Source organism: Abramis brama (assembly GCF_963993115.1).
Source record: "Abramis brama genome assembly, chromosome: 13".
Lineage (NCBI taxonomy): Eukaryota > Metazoa > Chordata > Actinopteri > Cypriniformes > Leuciscidae > Abramis > Abramis brama.
The window spans coordinates 33,705,953-33,728,874 of record NC_139975.1 but is presented as its reverse complement, the minus strand read 5'-3'; the positions used below and the strand labels follow the sequence as shown (position 1 = coordinate 33,728,874).

The following is a 22,922-nucleotide window of genomic DNA, read 5'->3' as shown; positions in this document are numbered from 1 at the left end:
AGGAGCGCTGCTGAGACCGGAAGTTTTGATTCCTCACACTGATGACGGTTTCCGGTTGGCTGGATTTGAATGTGTCGAGTGCGCTGAGCTGATGATGGTTTAAAGCTTATACACTTCTGCTTATCTGACTGAAGGCGCGATATATATCAACCCGCTTTTATAAGGTATGTTGAACAAACAAAACATGTTGGCTAAAGCTGAACTTCTGTTAGGTTTGTTAGTAAGTGTGTGTGTGCGTTTGTCACATGCTCGATAGTTTAAACCACATTCATGATCAGTAACGTTAGATATGTGTTCACAAAGATATCAAACGCTAATAAATGTTGTTATTTGTTATGTTTAATTCTAGTTTTGTGTTATATTAATGTTTATTATCTATAAATATATAGCTTTAGAAATGTTGTATTAGTTATAATGTTGCATTGTATAATACTGCTATAATTGTACTCGTTTTTTTTTTAAAGTTAGTGTATTATTCATCATATATTTAATATTTTATTCATTTTATTCATCCATTTCAATGCAAACACATAATTCTACTCGTTTTTAAAAGTTAATGTATTGTATTTATCATATGTTTCATATTTTATTAATTGGATTCATCTAGTGTATTTTAATATTTTATTAATTTTATTCATCCATTTCAATGCAAACACACAATTTTACTCGTTTATTAAAAGTTAATGTAATGTATTCAACATATATTTAATATTTTATAAATTTTATTCATCCATTTCAATGCAAACACATAATTTTACTCGTCTTTTAATAGTTAATGTAGTGTATTCAACATATATTTAATATTTTATTAATTTTATTCATCCATTTCAATGCAAACAACATAGATTTAATGTTATTAATTTTAATCATCTATTTCAATGCAAACACATAATTTTACTCGTTTTTAAAAAAAGGAAATGTATTGTATTTATCTTGCCTCTAATATTTTTTACATTTTATTCATCTATTTCAATGCAACGTGTCACGTGACCGCAGGAGTGTCGTGTTCAGGAGCCGATCCGCAGTCTCCCGGTGGCGATGGATGCCGGGACAGTGTCTCTGTTTCAGAGAGTCTCAGAGAAGCTGGGCTGGGACAGAAACGGGGGTCTTGATGAAGCTGAAGAGAAGGTAAGTGCTTATAATCAACATGTACGTCTTTTACAAAACGACCCGTCTCACCAGAGCCTGTCCCTCTCTCCCAGCTGAGGAAGAGCCTGAGGAAGAGCCGGCGTCCAGCGCTGGGCAGCTCGGGGAAGGAGAATCGCACTCCAGAGGAACACCTGACCTCAGATGATGAAGACTTCGATCAGTGTGAGGCTGCGTCCCACATCACACACTTCCCCACTGTACACACCGCCGTTCAGACCAAGGCTGCATTTATTTGATTAAAAATACAAGCAAAACACAGTAATATTGTTAAATATTATGACAATTTAAAAAGCAGTTTTCTATGTGAATATACACTCACCTAAAGGATTATTAGGAACACCTGTTCAATTTCTCATTAATGCAGTTATCTAATCAACCAATCACATGGCAGTTGCTTCAGTGCATTTAGGGGTGTGGTCCTGGTCAAGACAATCTCCTGAACTCCAAACTGAATGTCAGAATGGGAAAGAAAGGTGATTTAAGCAATTTTGAGCGTGGCATGGTTGTTGGTGCCAGACGGGCAGGTCTGAGTATTTCACAGTCTGCTCAGTTACTGGGATTTTCACGCACAACCATTTCTAGGGTTTACAAAGAATGGTGTGAAAAGGGGAAAAACATCCAGTATGCGGCAGTCCTGTGGGCGAAAATGCCTTGTTGATGCTGGAGGTCAGAGGAGAATGGGCCGACTGATTCAAGCTGATAGAAGAGCAACTTTGACTGAAATAACCACTCGTTACAACCGAGGTATGCAGCAAAGCATTTGTGAAGCCACAACACGCACAACCTTGAGGCGGATGGGCTACAACAGCAGAAGACCCCACCGGGTACCACTCATCTCCACTACAAATAGGAAAAAGAGGCTACAATTTGCACGAGCTCACCAAAATTGGACAGTTGAAGACTGGAAAAATGTTGCCTGGTCTGATGAGTCTCGATTTCTGTTGAGTCAGAATTTGGCGTAAACAGAATGAGAACATGGATCCATCATGCCTTGTTACCACTGTGCAGGCTGGTGGTGGTGGTGTAATGGTGTGGGGAATGTTTTCTTGGCACACTTTAGGCCCCTTAGTGCCAATTGGGCGTCGTTTAAAAATGCCACGGCCTACCTGAGCATTGTTTCTGACCATGTCCATCCCTTTATGACCACCATGTACCCATCCTCTGATGGCTACTTCCAGCAGGATAATGCACCATGTCACAAAGCTCGAATCATTTCAAATTGGTTTCTTGAACATGACAATGAGTTCACTGTACTAAAATGGCCCCCACAGTCACCAGATCTCAACCCAATAGAGCATCTTTGGGATGTGGTGGAACGGGAGCTTCGTGCCCTGGATGTGCATCCCACAAATCTCCATCAACTGCAAGATGCTATCCTATCAATATGGGCCAACATTTCTAAAGAATGCTTTCAGCACCTTGTTGAATCAATGCCACGTAGAATTAAGGCAGTTCTGAAGGCGAAAGGGGGTCAAACACAGTATTAGTATGGTGTTCCTAATAATCCTTTAGGTGAGTGTATATATATATATATATATATATACACACACACAGTGCAATGCATAGGCTAAGTGAATACACCCATGCTAAAGCTGACTAAAAAGAGGAATAAAAAATCATATTTTGGAAATTGAACTTAATGCCTTAATTTAAAAAAATAGGAAAAATCCAACCTTTAAGGACACCAATTTTCTTTGTGAATGAATAATGTATCGTAAATAAATAAATGTTCTTCCTTAAAATACATGGTGCATAAGTGAGTACACCCCTATGTTAAATTCCCATAGAGGCAGGCAGATTTTTATTTTTAAGTATTTTTTTTAATTTTTTTTTAGGATACTATGCATCCTGATAAAGTTCCCTTGGCCTTTGGAATTAAAATAGCCCCACATCATCACATAGCATTCACCATACCTAGAGATTGGCATGGGGTACTTTCCATAAGATCATCTCTCAATGCAAATCAAACTAGCTTTTAGGCTAACTGAAATAAAACCATGCCAATCTCTAGGTATGGTGAATGCTATGTGATGATGTGGGGCTATTTTAATTCCAAAGGCCAAGGGAACTTTATCAGGATGCATAGTATCCTAAAAAAAAATGTAAAAAAATACTTAAAAATAAAAATCTGCCTGCCTCTATGGGAATTTAACATAGGGGTGTACTCACTTATGCACCATGTATTTTAAGGAAGAACATTTATTTATTTACGATACATTATTCATTCACAAAGAAAATTGGTGTCCTTAAAGGTTGGATTTTTCCTAATTTTTTAAATTAAGGCATTAAGTTCAATTTCCAAAATATGATTTTTTTATTCCTCTTTTTAGTCAACTTTAGCATGGGTGTATTCACTTATGCATTGCACTGTGTATATATATATATATATATATATATATATATATATATATATATATATATATATATATATATATATATATATATATATATATATATATATATATATATATATATATTTATATATTTATTCATTCCTGTGATCAAAGCTGAATGTTCAGCATCATTACTCCAGCCTTCAGTGTCACATGATCCTTCAGAAATCACTCTCATATGATGATTTGATGCTCAAGAAATATTTATTATCAATGTTGAAAACCGTTAAAGAAATCACTACTTTTATTCATCAAGGATGCATTAAATTGGAGTAACAGGAATAAGATGTATTTTTAATCAAATAAACACAGCCTTGGTGAGCAGAAGAGACTTCTTCTAAAGACATTAAACTCTGAGTGATCCCGGGCGTCTGGACGGCGGTGCAGTGGCGAAAGGCTCCGGCTGCGTCTGAGATCACACACTTCTGAACAGGCTCTGATTTTGCATAAGTAATTACTTCACGATCGTTAAAGTATGTTCTGTATAGTATGAGTGTAATCTGGACACTACATTCACCATGTTGTCATTATCATGTGATCGACCAGCATTGATTGCGTCGCTTCACTGTCATTCAGACACCCTCTCCTGTGGCCTCATGGGATAGTAAAGTGAAGCACACTTCAGAATCCCACCGGAAGTAGTAGGTCATCCGGTACTTTATCCTATTCTTTAATGAATACTGTGAATTCAGACAAAAGATACTCTGTAGTAGGGTAGGACATGATGTCAGATGCAGCCGTGTTTCGGCTTGGTTTCGGTTGAACACATAATTGTTATGTTATGCGAATGATTGAATTTTGTGTTTGATTTTTACTTCTCCAGTTCTTGCTGCAAAGGCTACACCAAAATCCGCATTAAAACACTCTACATCAGCTGTCCAGAAGCCACGGTGAGGATTTATATATCTGAAACACACTTTCCTATGCTAGCATCATAGCACCTAGCAGAAGGACTGCACTCAACACCTATTCTGCTGTTCTCCATGTTCATCTGTCTTCAGTGTGTGATGTTGCTGTTTGAGCTTGAAAACGCTCTGAGTTCTTCTCTATATCAGTGTCAGTGTTTCTGAACTCCCAAAACGCCTCCATTGTAGTCTTGAGTTTCTCCCGGGAATGAACACGTCACAATATTCCTCATTATAATAATAATTAATGCGCAGAATAAAGGGGCGGGGCCTGGTTGAGTTAGTTAGTAGTGTGTTAAACTGGCGGTTATGGAAAGGGGCGGGACATTTCCCAAACACACTCGAAGCGCTCGACCAATCACAACACACTGCTCCAGCCGACCAATCAGAGCACAGTGTGCTTTTCAGAAGGAGGGGCTTCATAGAGACAGGAACTGAACAGGAGTGTGTTTCCCGAACAGCGAAGTAACTCGCTTCTCCACTTCCACAGTACGACGCATCGTTGAAGAAATCAACTAGCCAGTCACGACTGTTTCCTGAAACCGTATTGTTGCAAATTGGTCGTTCAACCACGTTGGTTAATGATGTCACGCATGTGGTGGAGTAATAACTACTTTTAATGAAACCGTTTGAGATCATATTAACGCTAGATGTTTTGCTATAAATTACAGACATGCATCTGAGGACTATTTCTCATTTTTCTCAGTTATTTTGCTTTATTTCCAGATTCAATCAGATGGCGCTTTTCCACTGCATGGTACGGCACGGTTCGGCTCGGTACGGTTCGACTCGGCGCGGAACGGTTCGGCTCGCTTCGCTTTTCCACTGCGTGGTACGACTCGACTCGGTACGGCACGGTTCGGTTCGCTTTAGCTCGGTTGCTTTTCCATTGCAGTTAGTACCGCTTCAAACTGGGTGGGACTGATCGTTATAGTTGCCGCCTCTACTGCCATGACATCATCGTAAACGCGCCACATTTCAAACGCACAACACAGGGGATGGTGCTCTTGATTCTCGGCATGTGGATGTTTTTAAATTAAATTAAACGTTCTTATAATGGTTTACTATATGGAAGGAAAATGCTTAACGTGTAATTAAACGTTGCGTTCATATTCTGGGCTCATCTGATTTTTTGTACATAGCATAGCCTACTTTGTTATGATTTTAGTATCATAATGATTAATAAATGCACGCACAATTATCCGTGAACTTGATTTGAACAAATGCCTTTCAACTTGTGTGTGCAAAATTCAGAATTAAATGAATGTGCAGCAATCTTTACAAATAGAGTGTCTAGGCCTAATGTACTGTTTTAAACTAGCCTACTGCCATTAAAAAAGCGCATTTAGTTAATGTTATGTTATTTTTTTCCATCTGCCTATGTTGATTATGAAAAGTGAACAGCACGAGTAGAGAGACATGGAGCGAGTCGGACATCATTTTGACCACTTCATTAAGTTTTGTTTTGTAGAAAGCCTTTCTTTAAAGTGAATTTCGTTTTGTATAAATTGTATCTTAATTTTAATATTTTTTTCATCAAACAATTACCTGGATTGAATAAATAAGAGCAAAATAGACAATTTAATCATTGAGGCGCCCGAGCGGTCACTTGCATTGTACGTTAACTGGAGCGCATCTCATCCTCAAATACACAAAGCTTGAAATGTCTTTAAACGAAATAATTCAAAACAAAAAGAAATAGGCTACTCTCTTATGTAATCCATTATGTGCATTTCTCTCTATAGGCGCGTTTACTACGAATATGGCGATCGTCAACTTCATCTTTGCCATGCACAGACACTGACAGAAAACACTATTTTATAAATAAAAATCAGTGCGCGCGTTTTAATAAAATTAAAACTTTAATTGTGATAATTAAAATAATTGAATATTAAATATTTTGTGGCCAAGTTTTGCTCATTTATTAATAGTATATATATAGGCGTAATTTTATTAAATTGAACAAGCGCAAAATTCAGCATTCAATCAAATATTCAAAAAGACTTAATAATAATGTTATTTCAACATAATATCTCGTTATTTCGACATAATGTGCGTGCAACAAGCAAGATGTGCATTTGTAAATCCGGGGATGCGTGCATTGATTTTTATTTATAAAATAGTGTTTTCTGTCAGTGTCTGGCAAAGATGAAGTTGACGATCGCCATATTCGTAGTAAACGCGCCTATAGAGAGAAATAACATTATTATTAAGTCTTTTTGAATATTTGATTGCTGAATTTTGCGCTTGTTCAATTTAATAAAATTAAAACTTTAATTGTGATCATTAAAATAATTGAATATTAAATATTTTGTGGCCAAGTTTTGCTCATTTATTGATAAATATAAATATATATATATATATATATATATATATATATATATATATATATATATATATATATATATATATATATATATATATATATATACACACACACACAGCACATGCGTTAAAAATTATCCGGCGACGCCCCTGACTGCAAGAAACAGTTTGCAAGAAACTTTTTAACTGCAAGAAACTACAGCGTTGGCTGTTGTCTACTGGCTATTTAAATCTAGCGGGTTTGTCTCGTGCATGGTCTCGTGTCGCAAATACAATGACACTGGTAGTGACGATTCTGTCTGACCAATCAGTGATCTTCAGTGTTTTCACGTCACATTTTAGTATCGGTACGGTACGCTTGGAACCTCAACAGAGGTGGTACCATTTAAAGCGAGCCGAAGCGAGCCGTACCGTACCGTACCATGCAGTGGAAATGCGCCATAAGTGAGCCGTACTGAACCGAGCCGTACCGTACCATGCAGTGGAAATGCGCCATAAGTGAGCCGTACCGAACCGAGCCGTACCGTACCATGCAGTGGAAAAGCGCCAAAGCGTGCCGTACCGAACCGAGCCGTACCGTACCATGCAGTGGAAAAGCGCCAATAGGCTCGTTCTTACGCATTAGAGCACGTTCACACATGCGCACTCTTCAGAAACGGTGCTTTAAATCTCTCGACAAACTAAAAGACGTAACTGACATTTGTATGTATTATAAATAAAAGACACAGGTTGTCCTGAATGTCATCCTCTTATTTTGCTCAGGATAAGGATGTATTGAGTCCACATGTCATGCAAACTAGAAACTCTGCTTCGAACCACAGCGTCAGGGTACGCCGTAGGGTACGCGCACTACACACAGCCTACGACGTAGCTACGGCAGCAGTTCGACGCAGAAGTATAAATAGGCCTTAAAGGTGCAGACGTGCGGTCACATATATCGTTGTCTGTTCAAGGGTGAAATCCAGTCACTTCGATAGGAATGCTTGTGTGCGGGAGTTTCCCGTGCGGGCGAAGGGTTTCCCCAATGCAGATTTCACAGTGGGCTCGTTCACATGACCATCAGAAAACTGCTGGATCTGAAACAGTGATTTCTGTGTGAATTGTGCTGTAATATTGACAGTAGACCATAACGCTTGGAGGCCGTAGAGATTATATGGTGAATATAGAGTCTCCCTGCTTGCTGGCTATACTGTATATTCACTATATTCACATCAGATCAAACTAAACCTGTGTTTCTTCCTAGAGAACCGATTCCAGTTCTGTCTTCAGATAGTGATGATGAATTTGAAATATGTAAGTTCAAATATATCAACTATCAACCGCTTTCAAATCAAATAAGATGTCACACACAATTTTTACATTTACATTTTTCTTCTTCCAGTTTTAAATCGAGTGAAAACCCCGAAGCCTAAAGGCCGGCCTCAGTCGGTGAGCAGCAGTGACGACAGGTCAGTGTACACTACAGCTCTTCAGCAGATCAGCACTCCTTATGCCTGTCAATCATCAGATGCCTGTCAATCATCAGTTATTATGTCACCCCTCAGTCTGAAGCGCTTCATAGTGGACGTCATCTCATCTGATGAGGATTTTGTCGCTGAGAGGAAGCCGTCCGCTATTAAAGGTATGCTCATCTTTGAGTTTGCTTAAAGTCACCATGAAATCAAAACTGACAATCTTATTTTTCAATGGCATGTTAGCAGTGTTTATTTATCGGTGCACATCATTATTGTGTTAAACTCATGTTCCTGGTAATCTTCAATCAGAATAACTTCCCCTCCCTCTATCAGCGACGACATCTTTTCCTACATCTGTTCTTGTTCCGGAAGTGTTTCACTTGTACGTCACAGTAGGGAAGAAAAGATACATTTCTGTTTCTTGCCAACTTTAAAATGCACAAACTGCACATAATATCTCTGTCTTTGTATGTGTGCAGACAGCTAAACACATAAAGTCCCCCTGTAGTCAATCATTTTATCCCTTAAAACTAGAGATGCACCGAAATTTCTGCCGCTGAAAATTAGCGACCGAAAATGGCATTTCCAGTTATTGGTCGAAAATATAAACCGAAAATATCTTGCGAGCGGCTCCGCTTCTGAAGATGCACAACTTCAATCTCTGGTAATAACAGCTTTGTAGGACTATACATTTTGAATATTGATCAAAAAATAAATCTGGTAAATCTGATTCTGTTGCAACTGAATGAAGAATAATATATTGATATAAAGATATGAAAATATTGATATTTAATATTTTAATATAGGCCTATTTTCTGTCCAATTTTTGTTACTTTTAACAAAAGTGTGGTTATTTAATTTGCTTGTATTTTAAAAAAAATTCAGATTCAGTAAAATTATTGAATTTAATTAAAAAGTCTAATAATAATACAATTATACAAAAAACTAATTTAAAATAAGAAATTAATAAAAATAAAAAAATTAAGTCATTTTTGGTTTCGGTTTTCAGCCCAAAATTTTCATTTCGGTTCATCCCCACTTAAAACTCATCTTTGATCACCAAAATTACATATTTAAACTTTTTTTCCTTGGAAAATAAATTCTTCATTCCTTAAAATATCTTGAATGTAAATCGACACCCTTGCCTCATTTATATGAATATGCAAATGAGCCCCGCCTCCACTCACTCACTCAGCTCAGAGATCCACTGGTTGACGATCACACGTTGATCTGATTGGTTACAAGGTAGTTTGTGACGTCAGAAACACCAGCGATTTCAAAGCGTGTTTTTGAGACTGTCTTTGGTTCACTGCAGTTTTAAGGAGAAAATACTCAGCAATGGTGTCGACTTATGAATTTACACATGGTTTGACTTTAAGCAGATTAAAAACACCACATAGACACATAAACAACATTAAAAGCTGGATTTTCACCACAGGGGGACTTTAAACAATTCTGACTTCTGCTTCCACAGTGTGACTCTGATATAAATTAAATTTGCTTCTGATGTCTAGCCATCATATTTATAAACGAATGCTTATTTGAGTTCTGAATTATTCATTCATGGATCACACACCACTGTTCCTTTAATATAACATAGCCACTATATCAAGGTTTGTTTTTTTCTTTTTCTTTTGGCTGAACCCTGTTCTGTTGCTTCTGTACAGGGAAAGCCAAGCCTGCTAGAACTCCTAAGTCCGTCCCGCAGAGCGAGAGGCGTCCCCCGTCCCGCTGTGATCCTCCAGTGTTCCTGAGCGACAGTGATGAGGACAGCAGCCCTGTGATCAGGAGCACCTGGAGGACCAGACACACCCGAGAGGACGAGCCTCGTGTCCCAGTGACTGTGACTCCCAGCGCTGGAGACGACACCGGCAGCTCCGAGGAGGAGTTCCAGTCCTTACTGGACCGGGTCCGGCAGAACCAGTGTCTCGCAGGCAGAGCTCAGGCCAGCCCGAGGACGCCTGCAGGTACAGCTCAGTCAGACCAGTGTTGACCAGTCAGACCAGTGTTGGGGAAAGTTACTTTGAAATGTAATGCATTACAATATTGCGTTACTCCCTTAAAAAGTAACTAATTGCATTTTTAGGAAAGTATTGGGTTAAGGCCCGTGCACACCGGGACGATTATTGTGCCCGCTTATCACCAGCGTTTTTCGGCGCGTCTTTGTGTTCATACCCAGCCGATTTTCACTGGTGATGCGCCGAGTGATGCTTCACTCCCTGAATTGTAGTCGCTGTGGCGTTTGTCATAAAGTTCTTTGTGTTCAGACACCAGCAGCTCTACATTCATCTCGCCTCGTTGTTTCTCCCTCTTCCTCCTCTTCGTCTTCATCTTTTATCAGTGTGTGCTCGGCAAGATCGTTTTGTGCTTGAGCTCCACCAAGGACCATAGATATAATATTTATTACGTCTATGCCAAGAACTGTAACTTCAGCAGCTCCAGGCACGTGAACAAACGCGCTAATCTCATTGGTCGACCAGTTTTTAACGTGGCGTGTCAATTGTTTTGTTTTTTTTAACAAAATTACACTTTTCCGTCTGAAAAAACATCTGCTGCTGTTCTGGATAACGGGAGAATAGGATGCAGGAGAAAGAATTTTAACACTTTACCAATAAAACCCCAAAAATCTATAGTTATATGGAAGGTCAGAAGCAAGTACATTGGTCAATAAAGTGAGATTAAATGAATTTTTTATTTTTTATTTAACAGATTTAGTTATTGGAGGTTTGCATAATATTCTGATTCTGCATTTCAGTGATTTTAATTTTAAGGAATATTGAATCTTTTTTTATGTGCAAGTGACGGGACTAGTGTAACATGGAGAGGAGGGGTAGAGTCATTATCACCAGAGCTTCTCATTTTAGTCCCGTCTGAATGTGCATCTCAGTGATCATGACGGACAATGTCAGTAAAGATTACAGCGACTTTTACCTTCAGTAAAAAGGTCCGGAATAATGACCTCAGGTGATACTAATCCCGTGCGACTAGACCCGCTGTAAATGTTTACGTGAATATTTCATCATTTCCTGTTTAAAAGTAGTTTTCCGCTGTTTTTCAAGTATGGAGACGCTTGAAGCGTTCAGTCGCGTTCTAGACGCTGGGACGAGTCTGTGGCAAAACTCAAGTGTTTTACACACACCATTCAGATCAGAGAGAAGATCGACAGCACTTGTTAGAGGCACAAAACATCTTTTAGCGTTAGGGAAGATAACGCTCCCACTTCTGCTAGTTTTACTGGGATATCTTATCCCGTGTGAATCGGCCATTAAAGGGGAGGCTGATTATGATTTCACTTTTCTAACTTTAGTTAGTGTGTAATGTTGCTGTTTGAGCATAAACAACATCTGCAAAGTTACAATGCTCAAAGTTCAAAGCAAAGGGAGATATTTGCTTTTAAAGAAATCACTTTTTAAGGACTACAACAAACGGCTGGTAGAGACTACACCACATTCCTCACGGGTTAGTGACATCACCAACCCTAAAATTTACATAAACCCCGCCCCCTGAACACGATTTATAGATTATCATGACAGAATATGCTAATCAATGACTAGAAGATAACTACACATCAGCAACATAAATTCATCAACTAACCATTCAGAAATGTCCTGTTGCTTCTACATGTTGTCACTTCTTCTTGAGTCTCTCCATCTTTCTGACTCCGGTTTGAACATAAAAGGCTAAACGTTTTTGAAATGTTCAGTGTGTGTCTGTGTGAGTTAAAAGGACACAAGCTGTTGTAGCTCCGCCCTCTGTGCCGGGAGCAGCAGCTCATTTGCATTTAAAGGAGACACACAAATCGGTGTGTTTTTGCTCACCCTCAAAAAGTGACAACTTTAACTTGCTATATAAAAATATCTGTGGGGTATTTTGAGCTAAAACTTCACACACACACTCTGGGGACATCAGAGACACATTTTACATCTTGTGGAAAGGGCATTTTACCACCCCTTTAACATTACAGACGTCCTGTGGTAAAATTACATTTACTACTATGTTTACTATGTTCATCGTTTACATTCAAATTTGCACATTAAACTTGTGCGCAAAATTGGAATATCATATAAAACATTTGCGAATAATGCAGTGTTTCCAAGAGAACAAAATCGTCACTTCCTGGGAAACTGGTGCAAAATATCAGTAATAAAACTAAGTTTCTGCGATCTGGCTCTTCTTCCCTCCATCATAAATGAGTTTGAGCAGAAGAGACTTCTTTTAAAAACATTAAAAATCGAACCGATCCGAATCTTCCGACTGGTAGTGTAGTTCACAGCTGTCATGGAGCGAAATTATTTCTGAATTATTTCCAGCTATATTTGCAAACTGAACCAAGTATTCTTATTTTATTATGTTCTTGTTGTTTTCTCTCTGCATGTAGAACCCAAACCTCGACCTCCCTGTCTGTCGACACCATCTGCCGTGGGTAAGAGAGCTGGTAACCCAGCACCGGGTAAAGGTGCGTCAGTAACCCAGACCCCGGTGGCCCAGAGTCCCGTCATCAGACCCGTGAGCCGAACCGAACCCAGAGCTCCTCCCAGCAGCAGGTACTGATGAACCTCCCCACATCTGAGCGCCACACACACACACACACACACACACACACACACACACACACACACACACACACACACACACACACACACACACACACACACACACACACACACACACACACACGCCATCAGGGTCGGGGACCGTTTGTTTTTTTCACGATACCGGTGTCAAATCGATACTTTAAAAAAAAAAAAAGAGTCTCAAAATGATGGTGAATGACGTTAAAGGTGCAGTGTGTAATATTTAGGAGGATCTGTTGACGGAAATGCAATATCATATACATAACTGTGTGTTCAGTGGTGTGTAAAGGCCTTACATAATGAACCTTTATGTTTTTATTAGCTTAGAATGAGTCACTTCTCTCTACACACACCGCGGGTCCGCTTACATCCACATGTTTCTACAGTGGCCTTGAACGGACAAACACGTTTCGTCACTGTGTTGTTCTTCGTGCAAAGAAGCTAAAGCTAATGTCAGCGAATAAAACACTGACACAATGAGGAACAAGTGACAATAATATTCACAATAACATCCGTTTTACTGAATAATCAAGTAAATATAATTTTTAAATTTAAATACTTTTTATCCTTGTAAAGAAACCTCATTGCTGAACTGGCTACTCTCTGCTGTCTCTGACGACGACATCACTTCCTGTCGGCCATCGTAACTTCTGTTGGGTGCATTTCACAACCTCACCAATAGATGCCGCTAAAATTAACACACTGCACCTTTAAGTGGCACAGAAATGAGGCTCCGAAATCTGCGTTTTGATTCGGTCCGGTTACATACCGGTTCATTCTTGGCACCGGGTTTCAGTACCCGACCCTACATGAATTGAATTGAAGTATCTTTAATGTCCCCAAGGGGCAATTTGGTTCACAACAAGTAGCCAACACATACACATTCGCACAAAACACATAAAACCATAAGATAATAAATAAATAAATAAATAATACATGCCGTCAGCTCTGGATGATGATGCTCATACCCTGCTGTTCCCGTTTGCCAGAGCCCTGGTGTGTAAAACTCCCGGATGCTTCCTGCAGTCTCTGGCTGATCCGGCATCCTCGTTCTGCCGCAGCTTCAAACAGAAGAAAGAGGAGCTGACCGGCAAACTCTTCCAGCTCTACAACACCAGCGTGTTTGACAGTCAGGTACACGTGACCCTGCAGTTCCAGTGATGACTAGCGGCGTTTGCTCAGGCGCTCGTATCACCAGGGTTAATATCTAGGGTTTGAGGTTTAAACCCACATCGTATTCACGTCTCCTTCACTGTGTGTACTGCATGTTAAATTAAAGAAGGAGTAGTTCACTTCAGAATGAATATTTCCTGATAGTTTACTCTCCCCTAATAACACTCTTTAACCTTCATTCCCTCGCACTTTCATTCCCTCGCACTTTGTAACGCATCTTTCCCTCGCGGGTCAAAATGACCCGAAGCCCTAAAATTATACTTAATTTTTTTTTTTGTCCAGAAAGCTCATTTTATTTCATTTTGATAATATTTTTCTATTTTTAATTTTAAATTTATTTACTAGATTTGATCAATAAATAAAAAGTAATTTAAGGACATTCCTCACATTCTGTCTACTAAAAATTCAAACTCAATTTCATGCATAACCCTTTTAATTCAGCGTCTTTAACGACCTCTTGTGGAAATAATAATAATATATCATATTTCATGACTCTAGATGGCCTTATTGCTCTATATGGAGCAAATGAGCTGCTCCTCTGGGTCCTAAAGTCAGTTCGCTTCAGTATGCATTCAGATACACATGTAGACATTACACATGTCATTTTGTGGTAAAGTTTCAGCATTTTGAGTTTGAATTTTGAGCATTTTTAGGTTTTTCTATGTGTACTCAATCATTCCTCGCTTTCCATTCATTCCTTCGGGGGTCAAATTGACCCGTGAGAGAAGGATTTGTTACTTATTTCAACCACTAAACTCCTCGAATCCATTCAATTCTTTTTTTGTGTATATTTGTCGTTCAAGTGCGCCATAAGTCCTAGGGTTTTGGACCCCTGTGATGAACACTCAATTTTTTAAATCAGCAATTGTATAGCATTGCACTGGCAACCAGTCAAACACTTTTGCAGGGCAGAGGAATGGGGAAAAAAAGGTGTCTGGTTGTTTTAAAATCATTAGTTTCAGACATGACTTCCCTCCCCTCAGCTTCCCACGGACATGTCTGTCACATGGAACAAGAAGATGCGTAAGACAGCGGGGTACTGCGTCTCGGGCCAGGAGCGCGGCACGGGGACACGATACGCCCGCATCGAGCTGTCAGATAAAGTGTGCGACTCTGCAGGTGCTCGTCTTCACCATTGTAAGATCCTCCACAGCTCATCAGAGGCTTGGCAGTGAATATGATTTGTCTCCTCCGACAGATCGTCTACGGGACACGCTGGTGCATGAGATGTGTCACGCCGCCACGTGGCTGATAAACGGCGTCCGTGACGGGCACGGGCCCTTCTGGAGGCTTTATGCCCGTAAAGCAATGCTGGCTCATCCCGAGCTCCCGATGGTGACCCGCTGCCACAGCTACGACATTAACTACAAGTACCAGTACCAGTGCAACCGCTGTAACAACTCGTGAGTACACAACTCTCCTGCTGTTTGCTGCTACTGGTCGTGTTTTTATGGTGCTTTCACATTTACCTTTTTATATATATATTGCTTTATCAATATAGATTGTTTCAAAGCAGCTTTACAGTGATAATAGGAAATTATACTACATTAGCCATGTTTCGTAAAACTTTTTTTTATATATATATATGTCGATAAAAAAACTATTGAGAAATGACACCTTTCCATTAACCGATGTTATGCGACTTTAAAAAAAAAAGATTTCTAGGGCTGTAATCTCCCAGTCGATTATTGGTCAATACGTTCTGGCTCGACCAAAATTCTGATTGACGATGTTTTTTTTGCCACGTTCATTTCATCAGTTTTGTCGCTGTTTTTTATGTTTATTTATAATTAATTTAGGCGGACAACAAGGCTACCAAGTACTGTGCGCAGCTAATTAATTTAACGCTTTTTTTTTTTTTCTAACGTCATTTTTAGTCGATTTTTAGTCAAATTTCAGGACTTTAGTCGACCAAGATTTTCTTTGGTTGATTACAGCCCTATCATCTCGCGATAAATCATTCCAAACATCATGGCGAAGGATGTTAGTAGGTTTACGTATATCTCAGCTGCCGCACTAGCCATTATTGCTAACTGAAGGAGACGTATGCGTGGTGTTCAACATTAATGGCGAGGAAATCCTCTTCTACTGAGAGCGGCTCATATGAGGAGTTTCTGGGTGTTTCTCCCTCATTTCTGCTTCAAGCTCTTGATAAACTCTGGCATTTCTTTGTTGTTTATAATCCAGAATTCCCGTAATTCCTTTGTGTTTTATGAGTTTAATGAAGAAATCTGTCTCGTCTTCTGTCCAAACATACTGCGTCATCTTTAAAGAATGATCATGTGACTTATGTGCGTCAGGTGACCTGTAAATGTGAAAAAACTGTTTTAATTGCAGTTTTGCAAAATATTCCTTTTTCGAATTGCCTGAAAAACCACGTCATGTGAGCGTACTTTTTTTTTTTTTTAAAATTTTCAATTCGCAATTTTATTTACGTTTCAACAAATATATTTTTAAATTACAAATTAAATCTTGGGGAGCCTAGCATTTAATGTAAATTATATATTTTGTGTATATAAATGCAAAACACACAAGTGTACATACAACACATAATAAATTCAAAAGCTATGCAAATGTGTACAAACAGTACATATTCAAAACATTTATTTAAAACCTACACACAAATGTACATCGAGTACACGTACATCAAATGTATATACAGCACACACATTCTAAATGAAATTACAAAGAAGAAATTACAGTGGCTGTAATATTTCTATTTTAAAGAAGTTGCCAAATATTAAAGATGAAGTAAATATCGTTTGGCCGATATTAAAGCAGGATTTGATCTGCTGTGTAACAACAATCACCAGGCCGTCGCGCCTCTGCGGGCACTGCTATAATACATCATGCACACCAGATGACTGTCTTGTTTATTATATTGTGAGTTTTAAGTGTTTTTCTATAAAACTATAATATGATTACTTGATTTTGATACTTTATGTGAAACTATTATTATTGCCTCATTGTTATTTAATATGTATTTTAAGTCATTGTATGCTTGGGTCTATTTTATCACAAAAAAGCAATTACTCAATAACTCGACAAATTAACCGACAAAATAGTCGCTCGATTTATCGCCACAATAGTCGGTTGATTACTGAAATAACCGCTAGTCCTGCTGGATCCCGCACTCACGGATGACTGTGTGTGTTTCTGTCCCTCACAGGATCGGCCGCCACTCGAAGTCTCTGGACACCACGAAGTTTGTGTGTGCGCTGTGCACTGGACAGCTGGTGCTGGTGACGTCCTCGAAGCCGCGCGCGCCCGCACCCTTCGCCAGCTTCGTGAAGGAGAACTACAGCTCCGCCAGACAGGAGCTCGCAGGACAGGGTCACGCAGAGGTCATGCGCAAACTCAGCGCCGACTTCGCCAGCAAGACACGTCTCAGTCAGAGCTGATCTCTGATCACACACACACACACACACACACACGAATCTCAAATACCTCCGACCGTAGTTTGAGTTGTTCATATGCAGCATTAACTTACTTGAATTATCTCTTCAGTTTGACTGGTTTTCTACTGTGATGTTACTCTGGATAAAGGCCACAGAGGCCTGATGACATGAGCCGTGTTCGTTTACTCCTGTTCCCTGTTAAACCTCGAGACCGAAGGGAAGTGTGTGATCCTCTTCATCTGTGTCTGTGTGTCTCGTGGGCTAGTTATGCCTGTCTTCTGCTTTATTTGTGTTTGGATGTTTATTTTATATTTTTTCAGAATAAACAAATGAGTTATTTTATTCTCCTTTGTTCCTCTTTATTCTGTGCACACAATACTGAATATAAACAGATGTTGAGTTCCTCTGCTCACCACGGCTGCATTTATCTGCATTTTATATTATGTTTTAAAATAACTCGTAATATACAGTAAAGTGTAATTTATTCCTGTGATCAAAGCTGAATGTTCAGCATCATTACTCCAGTCTTCAGTGTCACATGATCCTTCAGAAATCACTCTAATATGATGATTTGATGCTCAGGAAACATTCATTATTATTAACAACAATTGTGCTGCATCATATTTCTGATTTCTTCATATTTCACAGTTCAGAAGAACAGTGTTGTAATATTGTCACATTTGATCAAAAATAAAATACTGAATAATTAAAAACTGGGCAAGGAAATAAATTGACAATAGTCATCACCAGCTTAATACAATATATTTTATTTTAAATAATACTTAAATAGCATCTCAAATATACTTAAATACAAAACATATGAAACCAGTTGTAAAGGTAGATGGTGCATAAAGGAAACCCAAGAGGAAAAACACGAGCACAGATCACAGTAGCGACGCGTTTACTAGAACTGCAGAGAAGTGTGTGTGAAGAGAAGTGTGTGTGAAGCCCAGGCACAGAGAAGTGTGTGTGAAGCCCAGGCACAGAGAGGACGTCCCTGAAGAAGATCATCATCAACAGGGTTAATCAGTGATATATACTCTAACGAGGCAGAAACATAAATGTAAAGTAGAATATATATATATATATATATATGAGTGAATGTGGAAAAAACACATTTGATATTTGAATTTGCCACGTTTACATGGACACCTTTAATTTCCAATTCCAAAACATCCAAACATAGTTTTCACATGAACGCTAAATAAGTGATCGGGTTGACGTGTGATTTATGCAACAAGATCTTTTGACATGCTCACACTGTTTCCCCCTTAATATTGATCTATTTCCTAATTTGAAGAGGATGAGCACATGAACTGCAGTAAAACAGCCCCGATCGTGCCGAGGATCTGTGGACGCAAGGGCTGATGGGACAGTGTTTCACAGACGATGAGTGGAAGGAGTGTGTTTGATCAGGGTTGGAGCTAAACTGTGCAGAACAGTGGCCCTCCAGGACCGAGTTTGAGGAAACCCTGATGTTTAGTAAGCTTGTTTCCCCCACAGAATAAAAAATAAAAAAGGTAATTGCAACTTTTTATCTCACAATTCTAACTTTTTATCTCAGAATTGCGTGATATAGGCTAAAGTCACAATTGCGAGTTATAAAGTCAGAATTGTGAGATATAAATTCACAATTCTGAGGGAAAAAGTCTGGGTAACACTTTATTTTACAGTGTCCTTGTTACTGTTACATGTATTTACCATAGTAATAATAGTAAATTATGCATAATTTTGTGCAACTAACACTCAACCAAATCCTAATCCTACCCTAACCCTATAGTAAGTACATGTAGTTGCTTAATATTACTATAATTACACTGTAACAATGACACCTTCAAATAAAGTGTAACCCAATTCTGACTTTATATCTCGCAATTCTGAGAAATAAAGTCAGAATTTGGAAATGTAAACTCGCAATAATGAGATAAAAAGTCGCAGTTATCTTTTAAAATGTTTTATTCTGTGGCGGAAACAAGCTTCCACATTTATGACTCATCATCGTCTGGCTCCGTGCATTAGTGTCCGTCTCTACGCCACTTCCACATCACTGCGCATGCGCAGAACTCTCCAGTTTCAGTTTTCAATCCGATCGAGTGTTTGCATGATCCATCAAACGGATAACAGAATGTCGAAACCACCCTCTACAATCCGAATGACGTTTAAATCAGTTCTTTCAGATTGAAGTGGTTTCATGTTTTTTACTTTTATAAACCGCTAGAAGCCAGATTACAGTCGGGTTATTAGGGTTCATGTAAACGCAGCTATTTCAGGAAAATTAAGAACAATCCAAATTCCCATTTCAAATGAAGCATCCATGTATCTTTTATCTTTTTGTAAAATAAAAATTATTTAAAAAATAAAATAAAACAAGCTTTATTTTTAAAGGCAAAATGTATTTTTTAGCTCATATAATGACAGATTGACAATATATTTGAGCCACTGTATGATCACTCGATCACTACAACCTCTGTTGTGTTTCTATCTTTCCCGATATGATCTGAGACTCTAGAGTGTAAACAGCTGACGTTTGGCAAACCCTCCCGGATCTGATCGGATCACTGGGGCTGACAGGCATCGAGGTTTTGGAATGGTACGCTGCATAAAACAGTCAAATTATATTAAAAATAGGGATGCACGATATATATCGGCCACCATATCGGTATCGGCCGGTCATGTTTAATGTTATCGTTATCGGCGATATATTATAACCGATGAATAATGTATTATTTCCTTGAGCTGAGACTCTTCAGATGCGCAACTGTTCACCATGATGGGTTTAAAACGCTTTAAATATGATGGGAATCACTTCAAAAAAGGAAAATAGAGTCCAGTGCGACATGAGCAGCGCAAGTCTGTCATATAGACTACATAACATTATAATGAGAACATCATAATTGTGTGTTTGGGACTCTGCTTTTAAGGATGACACTTTTATATAAAAAATTTAGATTTATCGTCCAATATATCGGTTATCGGCTCTCAAACATAAAGAATTATCGGTTATCGGTATCGGCCAAAATGTTCATATCGGTGCATCCCTAAAAACTGAATATGTTTACACTGAAAGGATTTCTGTGCTTCTGGGAACATTCAGTACAAACTAGTTTTCTTCATGATGCGGAGAAACTCCTGCTGGTTAACTTCTCCATCCCCATCTCTGTCTGCTTCATCAATCATCTCCTAAAGACAGCGGGAAAAGGGAAAGTTGAGACGTGATGACGGATCAGGAGCAGGTGTGAGAGAGAGCGATCCCGTACCTGCAGCTCCTCGTCCGTGAGGTTCTCCCCGAGCTCTTTGGCCACTCTCTTCAGATTCCGGAACGATATCTTCCCAGTCTCGTCATCGTCAAACAGCCGGAAAGCCTTGAGGATTTCTTCTTTAGAGTCCTTTTCAGCCTAGAGATGTTCCCAACAGCGGTCAGAGTTGCCTGGAATAACTGGATAATTCTGTTTAAGGAATACCTTACCATTTTCTGGTTCATCACTGCCATGAAGTCACTGAACGAGATCTTCCCGGTCGCTTCCTTATCCACCTCTGCAATCATTTTCTTGATTTCCTCCTTCTTCGGCTCGAATCCCAGCGCTCTCATGGCCACCTGGAGCAGACCCTCATTACTCACGGGAAACTCGACATACACACGTCATACACTAGTGACAATTATTACATTTTTATATTAGTTTCATTAGTCAAACATTTTTTGTTTAATTTTTTTCTCTCCAAAAAGTTCCAAGTTCTATATGTCGTGTCCATATATCTTACTTTTCATTTCAAATCACGGATATGATTTGAGACTATAGAGTGTAAACAGCTGACGTTTGGCTTTTTGACATCATATGCTATCGAAAATTATTCATGTTTGTATTCGTTCCAATAGTTTCAATTTTTTTGAAATCCTAGAACGCTCCAAGTTTAAAGTCGCCATGAAATCATTTGACACTTCTTATTTTTTTATGGAATATTGACGTTTATTATAAACGATTGATGTCGTCATCATTATTTTTCTAAATTCATTTGGTAATCTTGAATCAGAATAAGTTCCTCTTGCAGCATCTCTTTTCTTCTCTGATGACGAGGGCGGGGCTTTAACCTGTCACTCACATGAGATCAGCCAATAGCAAACCACAACCATCCAATCAATTCCTCATAGACAAAATTAATCCCCGCCCAACATTTGTTCTTGTTCCTGAAGTGTTTCACACAGATATACAGCACAACAGAGAAGACAAGACAGGCGCAACTTGTGACTTCATGCTGACTTTAAAAGACAATCATAATATATCCGATGTGGTCTCAGGGTTTTGGACCCCTCTGTATAGAGATATACGTCACTAAATAGAGATAATGCAGCACTAGGATGTAAACTGTGTTCATGTTTCTAATAAATGCATGGCATTATATACCTCACCTTTAACTCCTTCACCTCGATATACCCAGAAGCATCGGTGTCGAAGAGCTCGAAGGCCTCTCGGATCTCCTGCCTCTGCTCCTCTGTCAGCTCGGGCTTTGGGCTGGCTTTCTTACGAGGGGCTACGGCTCCCAGAGACGGTCTTTTGGGACTAGTGGCCTGTGTCATATAGCACAGAATAGAATAGAATAGAATAGAATAGAATAGAATAGAATAGAACCTCTATTAAAACAGGACCAGTTACAGTACAATGCACATTACAATACAGTTTATGAATACAAGACACATACTGTAAACATAAATTAAACAGTGCACATAAGAGCTATTACAGGTTAGATAGAATAAGATTGTTAGGTAAAAGAAATAGAGAATAACAGGAATATACAATTCTCTGCTTTTAAATAAGACTAGCATTTAATTAGCCGTGGTTGTAGATTCACTCCTAAATACCATGACAATTTTCTCTGTATGTTTTTTTCCGATGCAAAAGAAAGACCAGTAGCAATAATAAGCAACACATGCGATAACATATGTAACACAAACCTGAAGAAGGACATTTTTAAATACTAATGGCATTTAAACGGTCACTGAAAGGGAGTGACACTACTTTGTATAATAAATATAGAAAACACAGATTGCGACAGTTGCATTAATCGTCGTGACTCACCATCTTCACCGAGAGGAGAATAACATAAACCACACTATGGTGAAGGCTTGGCTCATGAATATTAATGACGTTCCGTGACGTTCGGTCTGTAGGCCCAACTGATTGGCTGAAAGGAAGACGTTGGCAAATGGGCGGAAACCTTGACTCGTCATGAATAATAATTAGGAAGCTGCAGGAAGCAACTTCCACACGGCCTAATTAATCAAGCCTTTTCGCCATAGCAAGCTTCGTAATAACCGTAAAAAAGCATCTTATCCCGATTATAACGCTTCTTTAAACAAACTGTGAGAATAAAATAGTATCCAGTTCACATTCTGCTTTTATCCCATAACTTGGGGGCTTTATAAAGTTAACCTTTTTTTATATTATTTTTTTATTCATAAGTGCACTGATTTAGCGCACTGATTTCTGATTGGCTCAGAGTTGTTACTGGTCATGTTATTTTCTATTGGTTTCTATTGTATTATTTGTATATCTTA

General features: G+C 38.8%; 2 protein-coding genes across 3 annotated transcripts; one reads left to right on the top strand and one right to left on the bottom strand.

The window, feature by feature from the left end:
• Window positions 1–17,718, top strand: gcna (germ cell nuclear acidic peptidase). Its single transcript, XM_084134015.1, has 13 exons — window positions 1–164; window positions 997–1,128; window positions 1,203–1,311; window positions 4,366–4,432; window positions 8,016–8,065; window positions 8,154–8,220; window positions 8,317–8,393; window positions 9,894–10,193; window positions 12,605–12,770; window positions 13,790–13,934; window positions 14,957–15,092; window positions 15,172–15,376; window positions 17,143–17,718. Exons 2-13 carry the CDS (start codon window positions 1,039–1,041, stop codon window positions 17,372–17,374), a joined length of 1,644 nt encoding a protein of 547 aa, XP_083990141.1. The 5' UTR covers window positions 1–164; window positions 997–1,038; the 3' UTR covers window positions 17,375–17,718.
• A 1,859-nt stretch (window positions 17,719–19,577) lies between these two features.
• Window positions 19,578–22,489, bottom strand: cetn2 (centrin, EF-hand protein, 2). Of its 2 annotated transcripts, none has more exons than XM_084132350.1 (5): window positions 22,444–22,489; window positions 21,777–21,935; window positions 20,838–20,966; window positions 20,629–20,766; window positions 19,578–20,551 (listed from the first exon to the last, which is right to left on the bottom strand). In XM_084132350.1, the coding sequence occupies exons 1-5, from the start codon at window positions 22,444–22,446 to the stop codon at window positions 20,462–20,464; spliced, it is 519 nt and encodes a 172-aa protein (XP_083988476.1). In that variant the 5' UTR covers window positions 22,447–22,489; the 3' UTR covers window positions 19,578–20,461. The 2 variants fall into 2 exon arrangements, with proteins under 2 accessions (XP_083988476.1, XP_083988475.1); XM_084132349.1 differs by having other exon boundaries at window positions 19,730–20,551; window positions 22,320–22,453.
• Between the last annotated feature and the right edge of the window lie 433 nt (window positions 22,490–22,922).

Excerpts from the sequence above, each read along its gene's own strand:
- gcna (XM_084134015.1), top strand. The coding sequence starts at position 1,039 with ATGGATGCCGGGACAGTGTCTCTGTTTCAGAGAGTCTCAGAGAAGCTG. Across the intron at positions 8,221-8,316 it reads GTGAGCAGCAGTGACGACAG|TCTGAAGCGCTTCATAGTGG; the intron begins GTCAGTGTACAC and ends GTCACCCCTCAG. Across the intron at positions 15,377-17,142 it reads TGCAACCGCTGTAACAACTC|GATCGGCCGCCACTCGAAGT; the intron begins GTGAGTACACAA and ends TGTCCCTCACAG.
- cetn2 (XM_084132349.1), bottom strand. The coding sequence starts at position 22,352 with ATGCCATTAGTATTTAAAAATGTCCTTCTTCAG. Across the intron at positions 21,936-22,319 it reads TTAAAAATGTCCTTCTTCAG|GCCACTAGTCCCAAAAGACC; the intron begins GTTTGTGTTACA and ends TATATGACACAG. Across the intron at positions 20,967-21,776 it reads TCGAGGTGAAGGAGTTAAAG|GTGGCCATGAGAGCGCTGGG; the intron begins GTGAGGTATATA and ends GGTCTGCTCCAG.